Source organism: Asterias rubens, chromosome 17 (genome assembly GCF_902459465.1).
Source record: "Asterias rubens chromosome 17, eAstRub1.3, whole genome shotgun sequence".
In the NCBI taxonomy this organism is placed as follows: Eukaryota; Metazoa; Echinodermata; class Asteroidea; order Forcipulatida; family Asteriidae; genus Asterias; species Asterias rubens.
In genome coordinates this window covers 942851-965352 of record NC_047078.1, presented here as the reverse complement: position 1 = coordinate 965352, position 22502 = coordinate 942851, and the positions used below count along the sequence as shown (strand labels likewise).

The 22502-nt window shown below is 39.0% G+C and overlaps 1 protein-coding gene across 1 annotated transcript; it reads left to right on the top strand.

The window, feature by feature from the left end:
* The first annotated feature begins 338 nt into the window (after positions 1-338).
* On the top strand, positions 339-18564 carry LOC117301329 (beta-galactosidase-1-like protein 2). Its single transcript, XM_033785233.1, has 19 exons — positions 339-706; positions 3143-3303; positions 5250-5318; positions 6087-6182; positions 7117-7225; positions 8281-8373; positions 9208-9292; positions 9437-9501; positions 9846-9933; positions 10818-10973; positions 11896-11988; positions 12569-12675; positions 13239-13391; positions 14408-14482; positions 14824-14914; positions 15137-15224; positions 16009-16126; positions 16831-16947; positions 18321-18564. The coding sequence occupies exons 1-19, from the start codon at positions 497-499 to the stop codon at positions 18426-18428; spliced, it is 2082 nt and encodes a 693-aa protein (XP_033641124.1). The 5' UTR covers positions 339-496; the 3' UTR covers positions 18429-18564.
* Positions 18565-22502: the final 3938 nt, after the last annotated feature.

The window sequence follows — 22502 nt, the reverse complement described above, 5'->3', positions numbered from 1 at the left end:
TGGGGGGGGCTTCCCCATCATGCTATCTTTAAGTGTTACGTAACATCATGGGACACACCCCTAGCTCTTTATTTATCCACAGATTGGATGATGAACTCTTTATCTCAAAATCAATAAGATAATCTGGTCCTTGCTTTTTGGTGACCACCATTTTGTTTTTCAATCTCTCTAAGTCTAATGTTGTTGGACCAGTCATTAGTTTCATCACTGACCGACTGTTTCAGCAAAAATCACCTCAAAGTTTTTCAACACACTTTTTATTTTGTTGAAAGCCCGCCCTCAAGTGCTGAGATGAATTTCGGTGAGGTACGTATCTTCGCCACATCACATACATAAACATTTCCACCAGGTACATTTCCAACTCATGCAGAGGAACAAGTGCCGAATTTGTGTAGTATGCATCACTGAACAAACATTGTTCGTCGCTTTTGTCCCCCCGCCCAACTCGTGCAAACAACGACATTCCCGGACAGTTTGGTGAACTGTGACCCGGAGAATGAGTCGTTCTCACCCTCAAAGCGGAGTCGGTGATGGAGGAAAGGGTTCTGTAATTTTTAACATGTCACAGATCTCCGTTCGTTCGGTGCACTTGTTGCGTTGGTTGTTAATTGTGGCTGCGGTGCTAGGGTTTGCTTATGTCTTTTATTGGCATCGGTCACATCTGCAAGCCGAGGCTAACCGAAGGCTGGGAATCGGTGATATAGAGGTGAAATTGGTGTTACTTTTTGTCATCTTGTCATTTGCACCATAGTTTGGCTTGTGTATGTGTGCAAGCACCCTTCCCAATCCCATGTTTTGTAATCTGGTATTAATATGATCATTGATATGATGGGGAGCTAGCCAAGGATGGTTGTGTATTTGTACATGTCCCAACCATGGATTGGAGGTAAAAAAAGAAAAGTTTCCGTATGGCGCCACCACTTTTTCATTCGATATGAAATAATATAGTATCTAATTTACCTCAATGAGATATCCCTTTTTGTAAAAATGAGTGAAAAAGTGGTGGCGCCATACGGAAACTTTTCCGTCCCAACCATGGATTGGAGGTAAAAAATGATTGGACTACCTCTCGTGTGCGTATGCAAGGCCCTGGGCTCGCTTGGTGTTTGTTGACCCATGGTTGACCACACACATGGGGGAAGTGTGTGTCCCACGTGTTCGCATCTGCAAGGCCCTGGGCTCGCTTGGTGTTTGTTGACCCATGGTTGACCACACACATGGGGGAAGTGTGTGTCCCACGTGTTGACCCATGGTTGACCACACACATGGGGGAAGTGTGTGTCCCACGTGTTGACCCATGGTTGACCACACACATGGGGGAAGTGTGTGTCCCACGTGTTGACCCATGGTTGACCACACACATGGGGGAAGTGTGTGTCCCACGTGTTGACCCATGGTTGACCACACACATGGGGGAAGTGTGTGTCCCACGTGTTGACCCATGGTTGACCACACACATGGGGGAAGTGTGTGTCCCACGTGTTGACCCATGGTTGACCACACACGTGGGGGAAGTGTGTGTCCCACGTGTTGACCCATGGTTGACCACACACGTGGGGGAAGTGTGTGTCCCACGTGTTGACCCATGGTTGACCACACACATGGGGGAAGTGTGTGTCCCACGTGTTGACCCATGGTTGACCACACACATGGGGGAAGTGTGTGTCCCACGGGTTGACCCATGGTTGACCACACACATGGGGGAAGTGTGTGTCCCACGTGTTGACCCATGGTTGACCACACACATGGGGGAAGTGTGTGTCCCACGTGTTGACCCATGGTTGACCACACACATGGGGGAAGTGTGTGTCCCACGTGTTGACCCATGGTTGACCACACACATGGGGGAAGTGTGTGTCCCAAGTGTTGACCCATGGTTGACCACACACATGGGGGAAGTGTGTGTCCCACGTGTTGACCCATGGTTGACCACACACATGGGGGAAGTGTGTGTCCCACGTGTTGACCCATGGTTGACCACACACATGGGGGAAGTGTGTGTCCCACGTGTTGACCCATGGTTGACCACACACATGGGGGAAGTGTGTGTCCCACGTGTTGACCCATGGTTGACCACACACATGGGGGAAGTGTGTGTCCCACGTGTTGACCCATGGTTGACCACACACATGGGGGAAGTGTGTGTCCCACGTGTTGACCCATGGTTGACCACACACATGGGGGAAGTGTGTGTCCCATGTGTTGACCCATGGTTGACCACACACATGGGGGAAGTGTGTGTCCCACGTGTTGACCCATGGTTGACCACACACATGGGGGAAGTGTGTGTCCCACGTGTTGACCCATGGTTGACCACACACATGGGGGAAGTGTGTGTCCCACGTGTTGACCCATGGTTGACCACACACATGGGGGAAGTGTGTGTCCCACGTGTTCGCATCTGGACCTCCAAGGCACCAAAATTGGCTCAACAATAAATATTTATATTTATATAATTTTTTTTATAAATAACAATAAAAAAAATATAAAAAAAGTCTGGAAAAGTTTTTGTATGCGCCACCACTTTTTCATTCGATATAAAAAAAATTACCTCAATGAGATAATCCTTTTGTTGGTGAAAATGATTGAAAAAGTGGGGGCGTGATACGGAAAGTTATCCAAAAGTTTAGTCAAAAGAAACACGCCATTATTATTAAAATATATAAATATGATATGAGAAAATATACGAAATAGTTCAACAATTTGAACGATTTTCGGATCCAACCACTTTTTCACAAATTTTTAAGGAGTATCTCATCGTATAGAGTAAGGACAGGGATTTCGTTTATTTGAAAACTGTTTATTATTGAACTTTGAAGGATACGGAAGTTATTCCGAAAGATTCACACAATCATCGTCATAATATTTTAAAATAATTATTGTTTTATTTTTTTCTTATGGACTAGTTTTATTAGGCTGCCGATATTGAACAACTATCAGATAAAACATAAATCATCCTCCATGTTGTTATGTTGTCCTCCTGACGGCCACGAGGAGGGGAGGGTTACGTTATCGCAACTAGTTATAAAAATGCAAGATTTACCCTCTTTTCCTAATTCAAACCCCCCCCCCCCAATCAGTGAAGAATTAATTTAAATATTTTAGTCTTCCTCTTTTTGTTTATTCTTTTTTTATTACATAGGTACCATCTCTGAAAAATGTGGGTCCAGAATTCATTCTTGGAAAGGTGGCCAAGAAGCTCAGAATTCTCTCTGGGAGTTTTCATTACTTCAGGGTCGTTCCTGAGTATTGGGAAGATCGCCTCCTGAAGATGAAAGCATGTGGGCTCAACACGATCACCACGTGAGGAATTTTCATTATTTATAAGATTTTGGTTTGAACAAAGAAAAATTTACTAGAGTGAGACACAACCGAATGACCTTTGGATTAACGTGCCAACGGTCTACAAACTGAGCTAGCTATCTTGCCCGATGTTGGCGGTCTCCCAGCCCTATATAGGACTCTTTCTCTGTACACAGATACAGAGTCCTAACTGTTAAGGTCGTTTCTGGGGCGGTTAATTTTCAAAGCTTCATAACTCAAATCTTACCTGCAACAAGCCACTAATTTAAACAGATTCACATTCCATGGTTTTCTCACAGTGTTGTCTGCCACCGTCCATACATGTATACATTCGCGTGCAAGACGCATGAATTCTTGGTCACCGCATCTTGAATGCACAGCGATAACATGCAAACGCAACGCAAGATTTGCGCATCGTGCGTCTTGCCTACACACGGCAGACTAAGAGAATATGAACACAAATGGGAATTTCTTCACGTTGGGAGCTGCATTATTTAATGAAAATGACGGATTTGTGAAGAATATATATCCACCAAAACCCAACGCAGAAAAATATATACTGCCATGGAATGTGAATCTGTTGAAAAATATTGGCTTCTTGCAGGTAAGATTTGACTTTGAGGTTTGAAGCTTTGAAAATGTTGCGCCCCAGAAATGGACCCTGATATCCAGGACGTCACTGTAGTATTACAGAAGTGTAAGGCCGCCAGGGCTAGCGGTCTCCCTACTGTCGATATCTTTGTTCACTATTTTGTTTCACTAAGGTTCCAAATATGTGTCATGGCCAAGCGCAGGCCTGTATGCTTCGTTTTTGAAAGGGCAAGGGCACCAAGGCAATTTCTCATTGGTAAAGAGTATCCTATGAGGAAATTTCTACTTGAGTATTTCAAGGGCACCAAGGCAATGATCAGGGGGCATGGAAGCAATCGGCTTTGCAATTGCCTGAGAGCATCGATTGGAACTTAAGTCCTAATCAATAGCTGAGTCATCAGAGTGTGGGTTTGAATCCTGGTTGTGGTGCTCATGTTCTTGGGCAAGACACTTATTTGGCAGTTGGGAAGAAATATTTGTTCTAAGGGTGAAAAATGGGCGATGCAGTTTTAATTGGTAGGATTTAAAGCTTGGCATGGTGGTTGAAAGTTGACTATAAAGAAAGGTTTGCGGTATCACTATGGGAAAATCTCAAGTAGTGTTGATTCTGAAAAGAATCTGTGGTTGACATCTCAATGTTTTGATCAGCATGCTCTTTAGCATCCAGAGCATACTGATTTAAACAATGAGTTGTTTAAAACCAACTGTGCTTTTCAGAACCAAAATTAGTTTTAACTTGCTGGTGCTTGCAGGCGTGGTGAACTTAATCACTATTGTTGTATAGTCAGTTCTATGTCCATTGTGTTTCGTTTAATCCTCTGGATTAGTGCTACTTATGCGTGGGACAACATGCTAACGAGCAACAGTAATCAAGTTTACTTTTGTTGTTCCTGACCCACATAAGTTGTACCTTGTTGGTCTGTCCAGTTGTTTCCCTCAGTTGGTTTACTCCCCATGCCTGCATGCTCCTCTTCAATTCATTCCTTTTTTGCTCATCTAGTTACCCTCCTGTCATGTTCTGTTCTGGGTTTTTTAAATATTTATTTTGTGCTTTTTGCTTGAATAATTATTGTATTCGTTATTATTTTGATTGGTTCGTTGCTTTTCGTTTAACTTTTGCTGTGCTTTTTGATGTACTTGTATTTCTTGAGGTAAAATAAATAATAACAATAATAATAATAATTACTCAAAAGAGACTTTCACATGGTGCTACCGCAAACCTGTCTTGGCAACTTTAGTTATTTGAATTGAGTTTAAAAAAAATTGTTTTCAGAATATGACTTTGTAATCATTTTTAGGTATTGGAAAAAACATCTCAATTCTCAAATTAATGACATTTGTTTTTCCCTTTAAAGGTACGTTCCGTGGAATATGCATGAACAAGTCAGGGGTGAATTTGACTTCTCTGGCCAATTGGATATCGTGTGAGTTAAAAATGTCTACTATATTTATTTTATCTTACTGATTACAAAATAAATTGTCGGCTCAAAGGTATAAAACTGTAAGGTTATAATTGTTATTTCATACTTGTAACCGCCAAAAGGTCGTTAAATGAAAAAATTTGTATAAATAAAAAATAAAAAAATAAAAATTACATTTTAAATGTTTAAGCCTACAGTACTTGGAAAAGAGTTTGTCTTTTTGCCAAACAAATACTTCAAAGACCACATGATCAATAAACCCAATTTACCAGGAGCTCCATACAAACTAATTCACATTCAGTGAGATTTATGACTATAAATTTTCATTTTAAATATTTATTTGTATAATTGACATTTAGACCACAGCTCCAAGTATTCAAATTGATTGTTATTTTGAAATTGGAAAGTAAAGCTTTGAATGTTCGTGCTCTGTGCAGCAAGCAGACACGTATACATTTCAGGCTAAAATTATCAGGCGATTTGCAGCTGGGCTTGCTAAATCAAACACCACGTGTTTCCTTTTTCTTTGATATTTATTCAAATATCTTTACATAATTTATTCCATCTGGCATAATTTTGAGTCTGTGTGCTTATTTTTTGGGGTCAATTGTAAAGCATAGAATAGAGTATGAATTGAATAAAATCATAATTAAATTAACTCTACATTTGTACATTTGAGTACTCTATAGTACTTCTATCTATTGTGGCATTTATTGGCTGCGGTTTTTTCTTTAAACTCAACAAGTTTCTGTTTTGTTATTCATGTTGCAGAGCCTTTCTAAATCTTGCCAAGAAGGTTGGCTTGCACGTTATCCTAAGGCCAGGGCCCTACATCTGTGCTGAGTGGGATCTTGGAGGGCTGCCAAGGTAAGCTTGTCACAACTTTTTAGTTTTCCAGTTTCAACTCTTGACAAAATTTTCATTTTAGCTTTCCAATATACATGTATCGTTCCATTGTCAAAACTTTCTTTTTTGACGGATAGATAGTTAAGTTTGTTGTTTTAACACTCATGGCCAATGGCTAAATTACAATTTATACAAATAAAGTTAAAGGCAGTGGACACTATTGGTAATTACTCAAAATAATTATCATCATAAAACCTTTCTTGATTACGAGTAATGGGGATAGGTTGATAGTATAAAACATTGTGAGAAACAGCTCCCTCTGAAGTGACATAGTTTTCGAGAAAGAAGTAATTTTTCACGAATTTGATTTCGAGACCTCAAGTTTAGAATTTGAGGTCTCGAAATAAAGCATCAAAAAGCACACAACTTTGTATGACATAGGTGTTTTTTTCTTTCATTATTATCTCGCAAGTTCGAAGACCGATTGAGCTCAAATTTGCACAGGTTTGTTATTTTATGCATATGTTGAGATACACCAATTGTGAAGACTAGTCTTTGACAATTACCAATAGTGTCCACTGTCTTTAACATACAAAAATAGTTTACAAGTAAGAAATAAATAGTATATTGCCATTGGAAGCCGTATTAAAAGATTGAAAGATTTCTTCTCCTTTTGTGATTTATCATATTTTTATTTCTTTGTTGTGTTGTTGCTGGCAATTAAGTAATTTCAGTTGTATATATTTTATTGTTGGTTTTTCTGAAGAGTCACTGCCTGTAAGAACAAACAAAATTTAAGGGTGAGTGATTCCCGAGTTCTCAGATCTTCTTCTAGAGTGATACATCTTTATAACAAACGAATTTGTCCAAAATGTTAGTTTGCTGACTCTTTTTGTTTGGTCGTAATAACTGATTGGCGTCTTGAATTCATTTGTTTCTTTGTTCTGGTTTGCAGTTGGCTCCTAAGCTACGATGAGATGAAGCTGCGCTCCATGTATCCTCTTTTTGTTGACGCTGTGGATAAATACTTTGATCAACTGCTCCCTCTTGTTGCGGGACTTCAGGTAAAATAACTTGCCATGACTGTAAGCCAGTCATTTGATAAGGCTTGGTTTGCTCCACGTATCCACTATTTGTTGATGTTGAGGATAAATACTTTAATCAACTAGTATTTACTTTAATCAACTACACCATGGCTGTATGCCCGCAGCTGATTTCACGAAACTTTACGCAACTGCGTAAGTCCACTTGCGCAACGTTTATGGCTTAAGTTGCGCCATAAATGTGCGCAAGTGGACTTACGCAGATTGCGTACAGTTTCGTGAAATCGGCTGCAGGCAATCTAAAAGGCCAGGTTCACATTCTTGTATCTCTATTCATTGATTTTGTGGATAAATACTTTAATCAACTAGTTGATTAAAGTATTTACTTTGATCAGCTCCTCTTACTGCCATGGCTGTAAGCCAGGCTTTCTATGGAAGTGTCGTGGCCGAGCGGTTAAGAGCACCGAATTCAAACTCTGGTGTTTCTGATCAGCAGAGTGTGGGTTCGAATCCCCAGCCGTGACACTTGTGTCCTTGAGCAAGACACTTAACCATTGCTTCGTCCTTTGGATGGGACGTAAAGCTGTTGGTCCCATGTGTTGTGAAACGCATGTAAAAGAATCCAGTGCACTTATCGAAAAGAGAAGGGGTTCGCCCCGGTGTTCCTGGCTGTGGCTGCACTTTGCAAACCCTTATAAGTGCTACATAAGTGGGTCTCAGAATTCATCACTGCAATAACCTATCTTTCTGAAAGTTTGTATATACTCAGTGCCTTGAGTACCTTGTTTTGTTGATACGTGCGCTATATAAGACTTCAATATTATTATTATTATTGTTATTAGGTGGCTTTGCTCCATTTGTACACCATTTGTTGATGCTGTACATCAATATTTTGATCAGCTCCTCTGTAAAACTGTCATGATGTATGCCAGACATTCTATAAGGCCAAGTTTGCCCCACATATCTAATAACAGTAGGATTATTAGTATAGCTGTTGACAGCTGTTGTACAGTTCTTCACTATTTGTGGACAAGGAGAACTCTAAATAATTGTTGTTTTGTCTCTATGTCTATTAGCATTATCGCGGAGGACCAATTATAGCATTTCAAGTTGAGAATGAGTATGGGTCTTACGGCAGCGACAAACAGTACATGACTTTCATCAAAGAGGTAGGTAAAAGTACATAGTCAACCCTCCTACTGTTTTACCATTCATTATCACCCGCTGTGGTTTTGAATAATAAATAAACTATGCCAGCCTGCAATAAGATATCATGTGGGGAATGCATTTACAAAGTACACAGTTAACCCTCCTACTGTCTGACCTTTCAATTTCAACCACTGTGGTTTTCAATTAATAATAATAATAATAATAATATGGATTTATAATGCGCACTTTTCCAGAAAACTGATCAAGGCGCCTACACAAAATGAAAACATTATACAATAGAAAATGAAGAATAAACAAAACATAATGAAACCCAATGAAAGTCTAAGTGAACAAGTGTGTTTTCAGTTCCCTCTTAAAGTTGTTGAGAGATGTTGTTTGGCGAAGTGAGACTGGGAGCTTATTCCAAAGGGCAGGAGCAGCTTTGGCGAAAGCACGGTCTCCGTAACAAATTGTTCTAGACCTTGGCTCTACCAGCAAGTGAGATTCAGCAGACCATAGAGCACGACTGCTGTGCTTAGTGAAGATGAGTTCACAAAGATACTGTGGGGCTTGTCCATGCAGAACTTTGAACACAAGGAGGCAGGTTTCGAAGGTGATCCAATGTTAGCGTCTTAGGACTGGTGAAATGTGATCGTATTTTCTGGCTTGGACAACGACTCGAGCGACATTATTGTGAACACGGCATTATTGTGAATTGATGTATAAGCCATGTAAGCTATGCCAGCCTGCAATAAGATATCATGTTCGGAGTACATCTACACAGTACACAGTCAACCTTCCTACTGCTTGACCAGTTATTATTCTCCACTCGGGTCTTCTGTTTTTATTTTCAGGCCATGGAGAAGCGTAACCTCAAGGAAATGTTTCTGACGTCTGATAATAGCAGAACGGCAATGAAAAACGGACATCTGCCTGATGGTAAGATTCAAATCATATCTCTTCTAGTTTAGGTCAGATGTCAAAGGTCATATGTTGGATGCATACAATTAGTCAAGTGATGGCGAGATCAGACCTACTTACACACTGTTTTCACTAAATAACTTTGTTTTTCTTTCATTCCAGTTCTGGTGACGGCAAATTTCCAAGTCGATGCTGAAAGACACTTTCAAGAAGTGAAAGAAATTCAGGTGAAATTTAAAAAAAATATGAACATTTTAATTAATAATAATAATTTGTAACAACTTTTCTATGGGGATGTGAACTGGGGTCCACAGAGGTGAAAGGCAGGGAACGTACTGAGTATACAGTGCATGACACATCGCCATGTGGGCATAAACACAAATGATATTCTTTATCCCGATGCAAATTTAAGGGCCTAGTCAAACGAGGCAACTTCTACAGGCAGCCATTTCCAGGCAATCTCCAAGAAGAAGATGAATGGATTCTCTTCATAGAGATTGCCTGTAAATGTCCTTGTGTGACATGATCCTAACATCTATGAAATATATTTTCTTTCCTGCTTATATTCCAGGGTTCGGACAAACCGTTGATGGTGATGGAGTTCTGGTCAGGATGGTTTGACCACTGGGGGGAGAAGCATCATGTCTTCAGCTCTAGCGGTAAGATCAAAAACATGCTAAGCACAGTCAAATATTGCTTAGCAGAAAGTGGTTACCAGCCAAAATTCCACTAAAGGCAGTGGACAGTATTGGTAATTACTCAAAATAATTGTTAGCATAAAAACTTACTTGGTAACAAGCAATAGAGAGCTGTTGATAGTATAAAACATTGTGAGAAGCGGCTCCCTCTGAAGTAACATAGTTTCAAGAAAGAAGTAGTTTTCCATTCAAGGCCTCAGAATTAGATTTTGAGGTCACGAAGTCAAGCATCTGAAAGCACACAACTTCGTGTGACAAGGGTGTTTTTTCTTCCATTATTATCTCGCAACTTTTTGAGTTCAAATTTTCACAGGTTTGTTATTTTGTGCATATGTTGAGATACACCAAGTGAGAATACTGGTCTTCGACAATTACCAATAGTGGCCATACAGTGCCTTTAAGTTTATACTTTTTTAACAAAGTTTTTGCTTAGCATAGAAATTTCCCAGCAGTGGTTTTGCTCAACAGCTTTATGAAATAGGGCCCAGGTTTTAAAAGTTTTGCTTGAAAGTAGAATCTGCTTTTTAATTGAATTGGAACTATTTTTATTTCTACAAAAAAAAGAGGGGAAAAAATCGTCACATAAAGTGTATTTGCTTTTAAATTATTTTGTGTAGCCCGAACTTGGTACACTAAAATGGATTTGTAGTCTTTGCTGATTCGTTACTTAGCATGTTGCAATACTGGCAAGAACCATTGAATGGTGAAACCTAATAGTGCATAATGCAATACCATAACAACACGCTAGCGTAAACGGCTGGTTAAAACTACGTATCTGCGAATGCTCTGTGAAAAAAAGAGCAGTGTCGTCACTAAAGCTGTGATTTTCTCCATGTCGTTTTCAGGTATTGCTGACTTGGTCAAAACGATCCTAGATTTGGATGCCTCGATCAACTTCTACATGTTTCACGGAGGCACTAACTTCGGTTTCATGAACGGCGCAAATGTTTTACCGGGCGAGGGACAAACGTACACGTACGCAGCTGATGTTACAAGTTACGGTAAGAAATAGTAACCTGGGTAAGGTCAAAACTTTTAGTTCTCTTTTGGCGGAACGGATGAATGGTGCAAATGTTTTACCGGGCGAGGGACAAAGGTACACGTAAGCAGCTGATGTTACAAGTTACGTTAAGAAATAGTAAAAAGCAGGGTAAGATTGTCAGGCCTGTATGCTTTGTTTTTGAAAGGGCAAGGGCACCAAGGCATTTTCTCCTTGATAAAGGGCACCCTATATGAGGAAATTGTAAATTTCTACAGGAGCATTTCTAAGGCACCAAGGCAATGACCAGGGGGCCTTCATTGCCTCCATGAAGTATCAGGCCTGGATTGTTATAAGTAACTTTTAGTTCTCTGTTGGCGGGACAGACATATCCCTATACTGTGGTTTGGGCAATGGCATGGTGACCAGTCTTGTTTCTTTATCTTTTTCTTCCATTCTGTGCATTTTATCATGTGTTATGCCCCTTTGATCATGTGTATTTATGGGGCACATTATAAAGTTGTAATACTATTATTGAATATTATTATAAGGTCCGACAAAAGCCTCGGCCTCTTCTAGTCGGGATAAAGTACAGCAGTGGGGACAAAGTGCTGCCACAGATTTCTTTGTACAGCTGTGGCAGTATTGGCACAATTGCTTCAAGTTTAATGCTTACCCTCGTTGATTCTATAAGACTTTTGACAGCAAGCTCTGCGAAGTTTCTTGCACAGAAAGGATCAACCACAGGACGAATGAAAATATCCACTAATTGGGATATTTCCAACTCGTGCTTCCAGAGGTTACGTAGGATCGAGCAAGGCATACTTGAAAAGAGAAAATTATCCTGCAAAAAGTTCAGACACCACTGGGATTGAGGTTGGTTGTTCCTCCACTTAAAAGCGTTTTATTATTGTCTTTTATTTTTCCATTTTTGTCGGACTCAGATTATGATGCACCGTTATCGGAAGCAGGAGATCTGACTGAAAAATACTACAAAGTGAAGGACGCATTGAAGGCTAACACTGCAAAAGGCACAAGTAAGATGTATTTTTATTTATTTATTTTTATTCATTTGATTTATTTACTACACACCCAACAGCACAATTAGCGCCAAAAACAGGATGGGTAGGAAACAATAAAGAGATGTTAAGTTTTAGATGTGGAAGGCAAACCCAAAACAAGGCTGTTGTCTGAAGTGGGATTTGAATCCGGATTTGAATCGAGGTCCACAGAGGTGAAAGACAGGGAAAGAAACCACTGAGCCAACCTGATTACCAAGAAGCTAAGATTATAAAGTGTAGTAACTTGCAAAGTATCTTTTCTATATAGCGCCCTCTCTTGGTTGCTTCTGTTTAGTGTTATTTTTGTTTTACAAGTTCAGTCACGCATAAATAAAGCTCGTTCAGTTCAGTAAAGAATTGTCTCAGTGATAGATTTTGATACTTATGTGGCAGTCCTAGGTTGAAAGGCTTCTGACTGGCACCCTGGAACATAGATAATGATAAAATCGGGAGACCGAACATTAGGGCTAGATGGTAGAGCATCGGAACATTAATCTGGAAGCCGCAGGTTCACATACTGCTTTTGTTAATTTGTCCTTCTTTGCGTGTGTTGTAGTTCCAGACAACCTGCCAAGCATCCCCACCCAGATTGGTAAAATGGCGTACGGTGACGTCAAGCTAACACACTACATGACCATGGACGATGCGATAGAATTTATTGGGGTAAGTTTGCTCAAATTGCTATATTGGTTCCCTGTGTCCGGACAACGGAGAGACTATACCGCCCAAAACATAAAGCTCTTCGTTTCTTCTCAGAACCACCATCACGCAAAAGAGATTTATCTACATATTTTCACCACGAATTTCTTACGTACACTGTAATTGTCTTTCCAACATGCAAACCTGCTAGTCTTGTTTTACTTTTTTCGCACTATGTACCACACATATCCCTCTAGCATTGTAGGGTACCCATTTCAACTGTTGAATTCTAACAATATCAGTTCCTGTCTTTATCCTGATGCACAAAGATAGGAAGGTCAGTCTTGAACACCCAGCAGGGTGGATACGTGCGCATTACAAGTCTTATTATTATTATGTTGAAGGGCCTTGAGCATCACTGACAGTGACTGCTATATGAGAAGCCATTATTATTATTATTATAAATTGACATCTGTCGCAGAGTACATGCTGGCAAACAATGTCTGTTTAGTTTGCAAGATGAAGTTGTGAATAATTTTTTAAAATGGCTACTTCTTTTTTTCTTTTTTTTCTCCTTTCCTTTATAGAAACCAATCACTACGGAGAATCCTGTTGCCATGGAGAAGTTGCCCATCAACCAAAATGGAGGCCAGGGTTACGGTTTTCTTCTTTATCGTACGAACATCGATCACAAACCTGAGACGCTTCATCTGAATCACCCACCGCACGACAGAGCTCAGGTAGATAGAGGGGGGAAACAGCTAACATCACATGAGGGATTATTGAATCACTTGACACCGGATGGCGTCTTACTACGCAAAACTAAATAATGGTGGATGATTAGATAGTTTTAGAGGCACTGGACACCTGTGGTCATTGTCAAAGACCAATATTCTCACTTGGTGTAACCCAACATGCCTAAAATAACAAACCTGTGAAAGATCAAAGTTGCAAGAGAATACTGACAGAAAAAAACACCCTTTTTGCATAATTTTGTGTGCTTTCAGATGTCTTAGAAAGGCTCCAGGTCTTAAGTCTTTCTCGTCAAATATTTGAGTGAGAAATTACCTCTATCTCAAAAACTGGTCACTTCAGAGGGAGCTGTTTCTCCCAATGTTTTATACTATCAACAGCTCTCCGCTGCTCGTTACGAAGTAAGGTTTTTTTGCTAATACACATTCATAATACCTCAGACAGTTTCGATTCTCATATTGGTGGAGTGCGGGTCACCTGGGGGTGTATAAACCGTTGATAATGACCAGCTGGAGCTGATTATAACCGGTTGTTTTCGAATACGTTTGTGCGGGTTAGCCCACAACCTCGTTCCAAGGGGTGATCGATCTCGCCTTGCCATTTTAGCCCATGAATACGAGGATGCATACTACGCCCACGAATGCATATCCGAAAACTGTCTCAGTCATAAAAATGCAACACACGAACAGAGCTCAAGGATGTCGGAAAACTGATAAGTTCTACAGAGTTTCTTACTTTATTACGCCTTTTAACAAAGAGTCATTTATGAATGGGAATGAAAGAGTAGTGACGCACTCGTTTAAAACCTTGCAGGGTTGTGGCCCTGCGATAAAAGCCCTTGCCTTCGGCTCGGGCCTTTATTGCACGACCACGACCCTGCTTGCAGTTTTAGGACTCATCGCTACCCTTTTATTCCCTTATTTGTAGTAATTTCCAAACAGTACAGTGGCTTTAAGACATAACCTGAAGCAAGAGTTGATTTTTTTATCTATTTTTTTAATAGGTATTCCTCAATTCTAAACCCGTTGGAGTAATGACAAGAGTGACTGATAAAAAAGATACTACGCTTGCATTAACGGTGAGTATTTCTTTTCACGGCCTAAGAAATTTGCTATTTTGTGTTTTTCGCTGACCCTCATGTGTGGTAAACACAGTATACTCAGTGCTCTCTTGAAATTTGGCCCAGATCTAAAAGGTTGTGGGTTCGAATCCAACCCAAATAATTTGCCTGTAGATTTGTTGTTTTTTACAGGACTAGGGAAAGTACATACAGTAGTATTCAGTGCTTTACACACATCTGTCTTTGTGCAAAACACAAATAATAAATTGAGATTTTCTTGAGAAAAGGCAAATATTTTAAAGATTTTTTCCCCTGAACGTTTTGACAAGAATTAAGTTGATTTGGTCTTGTTTTCCTAGGGCGGTGAAGACGGTCAGAATGTGCTGGAACTCTTCGTTGAGAACATGGGTCGGGTTAATTACGGTGACATCTTAGACCACGAAAGAAAAGGTTTGTTTTTTGTCCATATTCTCAAGTTCTTTTTTTTTAAACCATGCCTATGTCTCTCCAGATGTTTTTCTCAGAGTACAAAACTGGTTTACACAGCTCTCAATGGCTTTGAATAGTTTACCAAAAGTAATTCCAGTCCGATATTATAATATTTAGTGGGGTGCACCCGTCATACTTTTTAAGAATGAATATTCTCTTATAAGTTTGTCTGTCAACTTGCAGGAATATTGGGAGGTGTACAAGTTGATGGCAAGCCGCAGACAAACTGGGACATGTTTCCTTTTGAATTCAAAAAGCCCTTTTTGGAGGCGTAAGTATGTTTTGATCTTTCTTTGGCTATGCTGCTTGCTTAATTGAGGAAGGCTGTATCCGAATTGCGGCTATGGTTACGGCTACAACTGTTTGTAAGGGTGTTGCTAAGGGCATCCTATACCTTCAACGCATGATGACACTGAAATCTAGCCATAGCCGTCTAGCTACGGCTACAACTGTTTGTAAGGGTGTTGCTAAGGACATTCTATACCTTCAACGCATGATGACACGGAAATCTAGCCATAGCCGTCTAGCTACGGCTACAACTGTTTGTAAGGGTGTTGCTAAAGACATCCTATACCTTCAACGCATGATGACACGGAAATCTAGCCATAGCCATAGCAACTAACTCTGACTTGATCCAACTATCTGAGTGGGCCTGAGTCGTCCTGGCTTTTGCTTCCTTCAACTTTTCTCTGGTGTTTGCAAGTTTACACTCCGTCAAGGAATCTTCAATCCAGTACCATGCTTCTTCTCAATGAACATAAGCCTTGACACCAGGGTGTTGGGTCTTTTTTTTTACAGCTGTGCCAAACATCTGGAACTCTCTACCACTTATTGTTAGATCTTGTCTCTGTACCACAAATTGAAATCTCTTCTCAAAACTAATCTTATATCACAGGTTTCCAAGGACTAGTTTGGTTGTGTCTGTTTTCTTTTGTTTTGGTTACTGCGCCTTTTTAAAACACACAGCCAGATGGATATGTGTGCACTACAAGTCTTTATTATTACTAGAATTATTTTTTAATAAATCCGTCTTGATTCTTTTTTCTCCCTGTCAGTGTTTCTTCCTCCTCTAACTGGAAGGAATTTACAGTCGATGTGAAAAGACCAGCACTCTACAAAGGTGTGCTAGAAATTAACGACAAGACGCCTAAAGACACATTTGTGGATATGACGGTAAATAACCTCCATTATATCAAATAAATCACTTAAAGGGAAGGTACACGCTTAAAATATTAACTTAAAAACTTACTTGGTAACGAGCATTGGAGAGCTGTTGATAGTATAAAATATTGTGGGAAACGACTCCCTCTGAAATAACGTAGTTTTTGAGAAAGAGGCAATTTCTCACTAAAATAATAAAAGACTTCTAGTCCTATCTGAAAGCACACAAATTCGTCTAACAAGGGTGTTTTTTCTCTCATCATTTTCTCGCAACTTTGATGACCAATTTAGCTCAAATTTCACAGGCAGGTTATTTTATGCTTATGTTGGGATACATCAAGTGAGGAGACTGGTCTTTGACAATTACTAAACGTGTACCTTCCCTTTAAAAGCGGTTGTCGATAAAGTTGTAGTTTTTGAACATATTTGTTTTTGTTTTTTGTTTGTTAGTGTTAAAAAACATTTGCTTAATTTGTGTCTGAACCAGTCTATTCAATTCATTTCAATTCATATTTACATTTATTTCCAAACCTCGTTGAGAAATAACAACATTTATTTCTAAACTTCGATGAGAAATAACGACAAGTACAAGTAACTATGGAGTATTGAAAAATAGCATTAAGTAGCAGTAGGCAGATAAATGTCTTGAAGACCAGTCTAAATAACACTTTCTGATTGTCAATGTTTTGTTGTTGTTTTTGTTTACTTTTCTACAGGGATGGGAAAAAGGTGTTATTTTCATCAATGGTTTTAATCTTGGTCGTTATTGGAACATTGGTCCAACTACGAGGTATTATTTGCCTGGTCCCCTTCTAAAAAATGGGAAAAATGAGGTAAGAGTTATAATTAAATATTACACCAGGGCCTAATTTCATGGCTCTGCTTACCGTAAGCACAGAATCGGCGCTTGTGGAAACGGGGAATTCTGTGCTTACGGCAAGCGTATTTCACGGGTTAGTGGCGAATGTTGGCTTCTGTGCATGCGTACTTCACCTTACTAGGCATTATACGCTTACAAGGCTAGCGCAGAAATTCGGCGCTTGCCCGTAAGCGGGGAATCGTGATCGTAAGCGCAGAATTCGGCGGTAAGAAGAGCCATGAAATTGGGCCCACCGTGGTCCAGTGGTTAGACTGCGGGTCTTGCACTCATAAGGTTGTGGGTTCAATTCCAACCAAGCTAACCACTGATTTCAATTGACAAAAATAAGTGGTGTTGTCTAGTTATTGAATCAAAATTTTGTGATTTGTGCAATTCAGAATCATTGACGTTGAAGGATTTGGGTACCTTTTCAAAATGTCCGTAGATTTTCATTAAACTTACAGGGTTTGAAGATAATGATAGTGGAAAGCTTCTCTTCAAATATTACTTCCTGAGGTGCTGCAGTTTTTGAGAAATGAGTAAAACAATGTCATGAAAATACGTTTGTAAATGCTTAAAATAATTTTCGTCTCATAAGACAAAAATTATTTTCATGACATTGTTTTACTCATTTCCCAAAAACTACAGCACCTCAGCACGTAATATTTTCAGGGAAGCTTTCTACTATCATTATCTTCAAACTGTGTAAGTTTGGTGTAAATCTGTGGACATTGTTTTTTTTGTCATACAAAAGTTACATACACCCTTTAAACCAATATTTGTATGAGAGAGATTGCTTGTTGCCAGCTTGGTGTTTATATCCCCTTGTGAAAGTTTGCTGATTTCCCTTGATGGAAAGATCATGTAAACAAATACCATTATACTATACAAACATTGAATGTGTTGGATTATAATCATGAGTTGAAAATCGGAAGCCCCTTAGAGATATGGGCCCTATTTCATAGAGCTGCTTAGCGGCCGATTTTGTGCTTACTGTGCGATTTCCATTTCATAGCGCTGCTAACCGTAAGCACACGAAAAGGTATACTAACCTTCTGGTGCTTACCGCATGAAAATAATTGGCGTCACAATGTAAATCACGGTGAATGTGCCATATGGCCACCCAGTTTTTCTGCTAACCTGTGAAAAAACGCTTGCGCCTTAGCAATTTTTGTTGCTACAGTAAGTGCACAAATTTGCTTACCGTTAAGCAGCGCTATGAAATTGGGCCAGACCTTGATTGTAGCTCTAATGTTGTCAGTCTTCTTTTTTCAGTCAATATCCTTTTTCGGACTATCTTATAATGTTTATTTATCACTACGATCACATTTCCTCGTATGTTTTCAGATTATTATTTTTGAGCTTCATCACGGCAGCGATAAAATCACCCTGACGGACAAGCATAGCTTGGGTGAAGTAGTTCACGTAACGAATGATGAAGATATACCACAATGAAGAGCAAACTGAATCGATCTACAGAACAACGTCAGATCCTGGGGATGTTACTTCATTTTTCTCGCAAAGATGACTTGAAGGGACACGTTGCCTTGGATCGGTCGATTTGGTGTATGAAAAGCATTTGAAACTGTTCGTTATAAAATGCATATGGTTAGGTTAAGAAACGTGTTTTAAAAATAGATTATAATGATCAACACAAATATGCCTCAAAATTTCGTGGTTGTCCTTTTAACTTTGCGAACTAACATGGTATTCTTATTGAGTCAAAAACTTGACTCCACAAAATGACGTGCCGTGTTAGGGAAACCACGCAATTTTGAGGCATTATATTCTACTTTTAAAACATCTTTCTTAACCTAACCATATGCATTTTATAACCAATAGTTTCAAAAGCTTTTCATGGACCAAATCGACCAATCCAAGGCAAGACAACGTGTTCCTTTCAAGAAACCGAGATGATGAAGACTCTTTTTGGTTGCAATAAATATTTTTAGCGATATAAGTTGATCATCTTGGGTTCAGCAAGTCATTTTGAGCGAGATTAATTATCACGACAAGTCAATGATGTGTGTTGGGTACATCTTGAGCGAAAGAAATGATCACTACAAGTTGTCGTAGGTTCAATAAGTCGCCTTCAATGAGATAAAGTATAGTGACAATGTGACATCTTAGGTTTAGTAAGTCGTCTTTGCAATAAACACTGCAGGTTGATTTCTTAAGTCATTTTGAGTGAGATAAATTAACATGTCTTGTCGACTTCTTAGGTATATTAGATCGTCTTTCAAGATAAATTAACAGAGCAAGGTGACTTATAAGTTTTATTAAATTGTCTTTGTGAGATCAATTATCATGACGTCGTAGGTCCAGTAAGTCACCTGGAGCGAGATAAATTAACATGACAATTTTACTTCTTAGTTTCATTAGATCGTCTTTCAAGATAAATTAACATGACATGTAGCATCTTAGGTTTAGTAAGTGTCATGACAAGTCAACTTCTTAGCTTCAGTAAGTTGTCATGGCAGGCGAGATAAACCATCATGGAAAGATAACGAAGATAAATTTATTGCGAAAATTAAGTTTTGCGAGATCATCTTGTTAGTAGGGTTCAAATTTCATAGAGCTGCTTAAGCAGAAAATGTTGCTTAGCACCCATTAGCAGGAAACCGGTCACAAGTGGTGTATATATTGCATAGTTTTTTGGCTGATAGCCTTTTCCCTCTAAGCATATTTGATTTTGTGCTTAGCTGCTTTTTGTGGTTCAGCAGCTCTTTGAATAGGACCCTGGAATTGTTGTGAAGGTTAACAATAACAAAATAAGCAGACTTGTCTTTGGAGTAGTGCATGCCACGTCTAGGTCTCTTTACAACTTTAACTATCCCTCCAGCATTGCAAAAACTATTTGGTAAGAAAAATGTTTTTTAATTTTATCATTTGAAAATATTTTGCAAATGTTGATATATTTTTACTCAGTCTTTTGATAACCCATTATGTAAACCTTAAAGTTATGTTGTTCATTAGTTCCGTCAGTCAGTTATCCTTTAGAGCACGCGAGGCCAACGCTGGTAAATTTAAAACTTCCCTTTTCACACATAAAAAGACTTTAACTAACATCACATTGAAGTTAAAAAAGTGAACATTCCAGTCGCAAGCTATGTTTTTACGAGGGTGTGGCAGTTTCAGTCTTCCTCCGTGTTCAGTTTTCCGGGACTCAGTACAGCACTAACAATTGACTACTTTTGCTTGCTGTGCGCAGGCGTCGTATGACGTAATGTTACCGTATTTGGTCATTCGGAAAACTGAACATGGCGGAAAGTTGAAACTGCCACAAGGGAAGCCATGCCTGCAAGTCAGTTTTCAGGAATGTTCACATACGGCAAATCTCCTCCCTGGTGTGTTTTAACTCTGTTTTCCAAGCCCAAGTTGTTTCCATCCGAATCTGGAGTTTTTTTCGAAGTCTTTCAAATATATATATTTTTTTTTAACTAGTTAAAAAGTTTTATCATAAGGGTTGTAGAGCGTTTAAAAATGGTCTTGTTGTGTTAGTCAACCCTGTATCCTCCGTCCGCCTGACGGTCAGACACTGACTGACTGTATAACCAATAACTGTTTTGGTCATTGGCCAGTTGGCCAGTGGTCACCGTGGTCTGGTGGTTATGACTGCAGGACTTGCAATCACAAGGCTTTGGGTTTGAATCCTATACAGCTAACCGTTGTTTTCACAATGACAACGGTAAGTATTGTCGTCTAGTTACTGAATAACAATTACTTGGTTTGTGCAATTCATAATCATAAACGATAAAGTAATATTTGTATGAGAGAGATTGTCTGTTGCCAGCTGGGTGTTTATATCCCCTTGTGGGAGTTTGCCGAGTTCCCTTAATGGGAAGATCATGACAAACAAACAAACAAACAAACTGAAACAGTTATTGGTTATATGATCGCAAAAAAAAGGTAGCTGACAAAATGTTGTAGGTTAACTTTGGTGCTTTTGTTTTTCATGATTCGTATAGATGTAAGAAATGAGAATAAGAACTATTTTTTCTAGAAATATTTGAGGAATATTGATACATTATTTCAGATGTATAAATCAGATATTTTGTTAGTTTAACTCAGAAAGCAACGAATGGGCTTTCACACATTGGTGTAGGGCTCAGGGATATAGAAATGAAAATAATATTTCTTGTCCAAGACCACAATGCAATTATTTAAAGGCATGGACACTGTTGGTAATTACTTAAAATAATTGTCAGCATAAAAACTTACTTGGTAACGAGCAATGGAGAGCTGTTGATAGTATAACACATTGTGAGAAACGGCTCCTTCTGAAGTAACATAGTTTAAAAAAAATAAATCTCACTAAAATATTTGAATTGACTGAGGTCTTGAATTCAAGCATATGACATGTCACACAACTTCTTGTGACAAGGGTGATTTTCTTCCATTATTCTCTCGCAACTTCAACGACCAATTGGGCTCAATTTTTCACAGGTTTGTTATTTTATGCATATGTTGAGATACACCAAGTGAGAAGACTTTGCAATTACCAAAAGTGTCCAGTGCCCTTAAATTAATGTGTTCATAACTGAGGCAATACTATTTTAATGTTTTGAGCAATGCAGTCAAGGTTAACAAATTGTATTCTACGCAAAGTTTCTGCGTACAAATTAACATCTTGTGTGTATTTTGTATAATCTAAAAAAGTTATTTGATTGAATTTTTACTTCAAATCAGCGGATGTTTTCTGTGGTCCAGGCTTGATTTCATTGAAACTTGTAAGCACTGACACTGGCTAAGCACAAACAAAATTTGCTTAGCAGGAAAAGTTACCAACTCAAGTTCCAATGTTTATGCCATGTTTATACACTCAGTTCAATGCTGTCCCACTTATTTTTGCTTAGCAAATTTGTTTGTTTGCTTATCAATTCTTTATGAAATTGACTCTGTAGTATATTGTCTATTTGGTATTTAAAGAGATATTTTGAGTAAATCAAATAAATTATTCCGAAGGGTTTTTCTATGTCAATAAAATACGTGTGGTAATGTTTTAACATTTCCCTGCTTTTTATGAATCTCTCATGGAGGAACATTAAAAGTAAAACAAAAGAGTGGACAAGTTTATGTTTGGCCAAACATTTTCGTAGTTTTGTTTGTGGAAAACAACTTTGACAAAATGTTCAGAAATGTAAAAGTTAACATTTTTGGATGGGTGTGGTACTCTATTGCAGGGGCTGGGAACAGTGGCACACTCAAAGTGGAGATTCTTGGGCTCAAACAGTAGTCGAGGTCTTGGCCCATTTAAATTTGGAAAAAAAAAAAAAAAAAAAAAAAGGTGATGTAATTGTAAAATCATAGAGCAAGGAACAGAAATTAAGGGGCTAAAGAGGTAATTAGGAATCAAGGGGCGGTAGGGATTGGGTGGCAGGCTAAACAAATTGCTGCTGTAGGGCCTTTTATTTTGCATTTGCATGAGCCCCTCCCCTGTTGGTACAAGACAAATCAAACAGGTAATCAAACAACATTGTTTAAATTTGCACAAGTCCATTTACTGTTTTAAAGCAACGTCAGGCTTGC

Coding starts and splice junctions, on each gene's coding strand:
- LOC117301329 (XM_033785233.1), top strand. CDS start 497: ATGAGTCGTTCTCACCCTCAAAGCGGAGTCGGTGATGGAGGAAAGGGT. Junction 10,974..11,895: donor AGCTGATGTTACAAGTTACG/GTAAGAAATAGT, acceptor TGTCGGACTCAG/ATTATGATGCACCGTTATCG. Junction 15,225..16,008: donor AAAAAGCCCTTTTTGGAGGC/GTAAGTATGTTT, acceptor TCTCCCTGTCAG/TGTTTCTTCCTCCTCTAACT.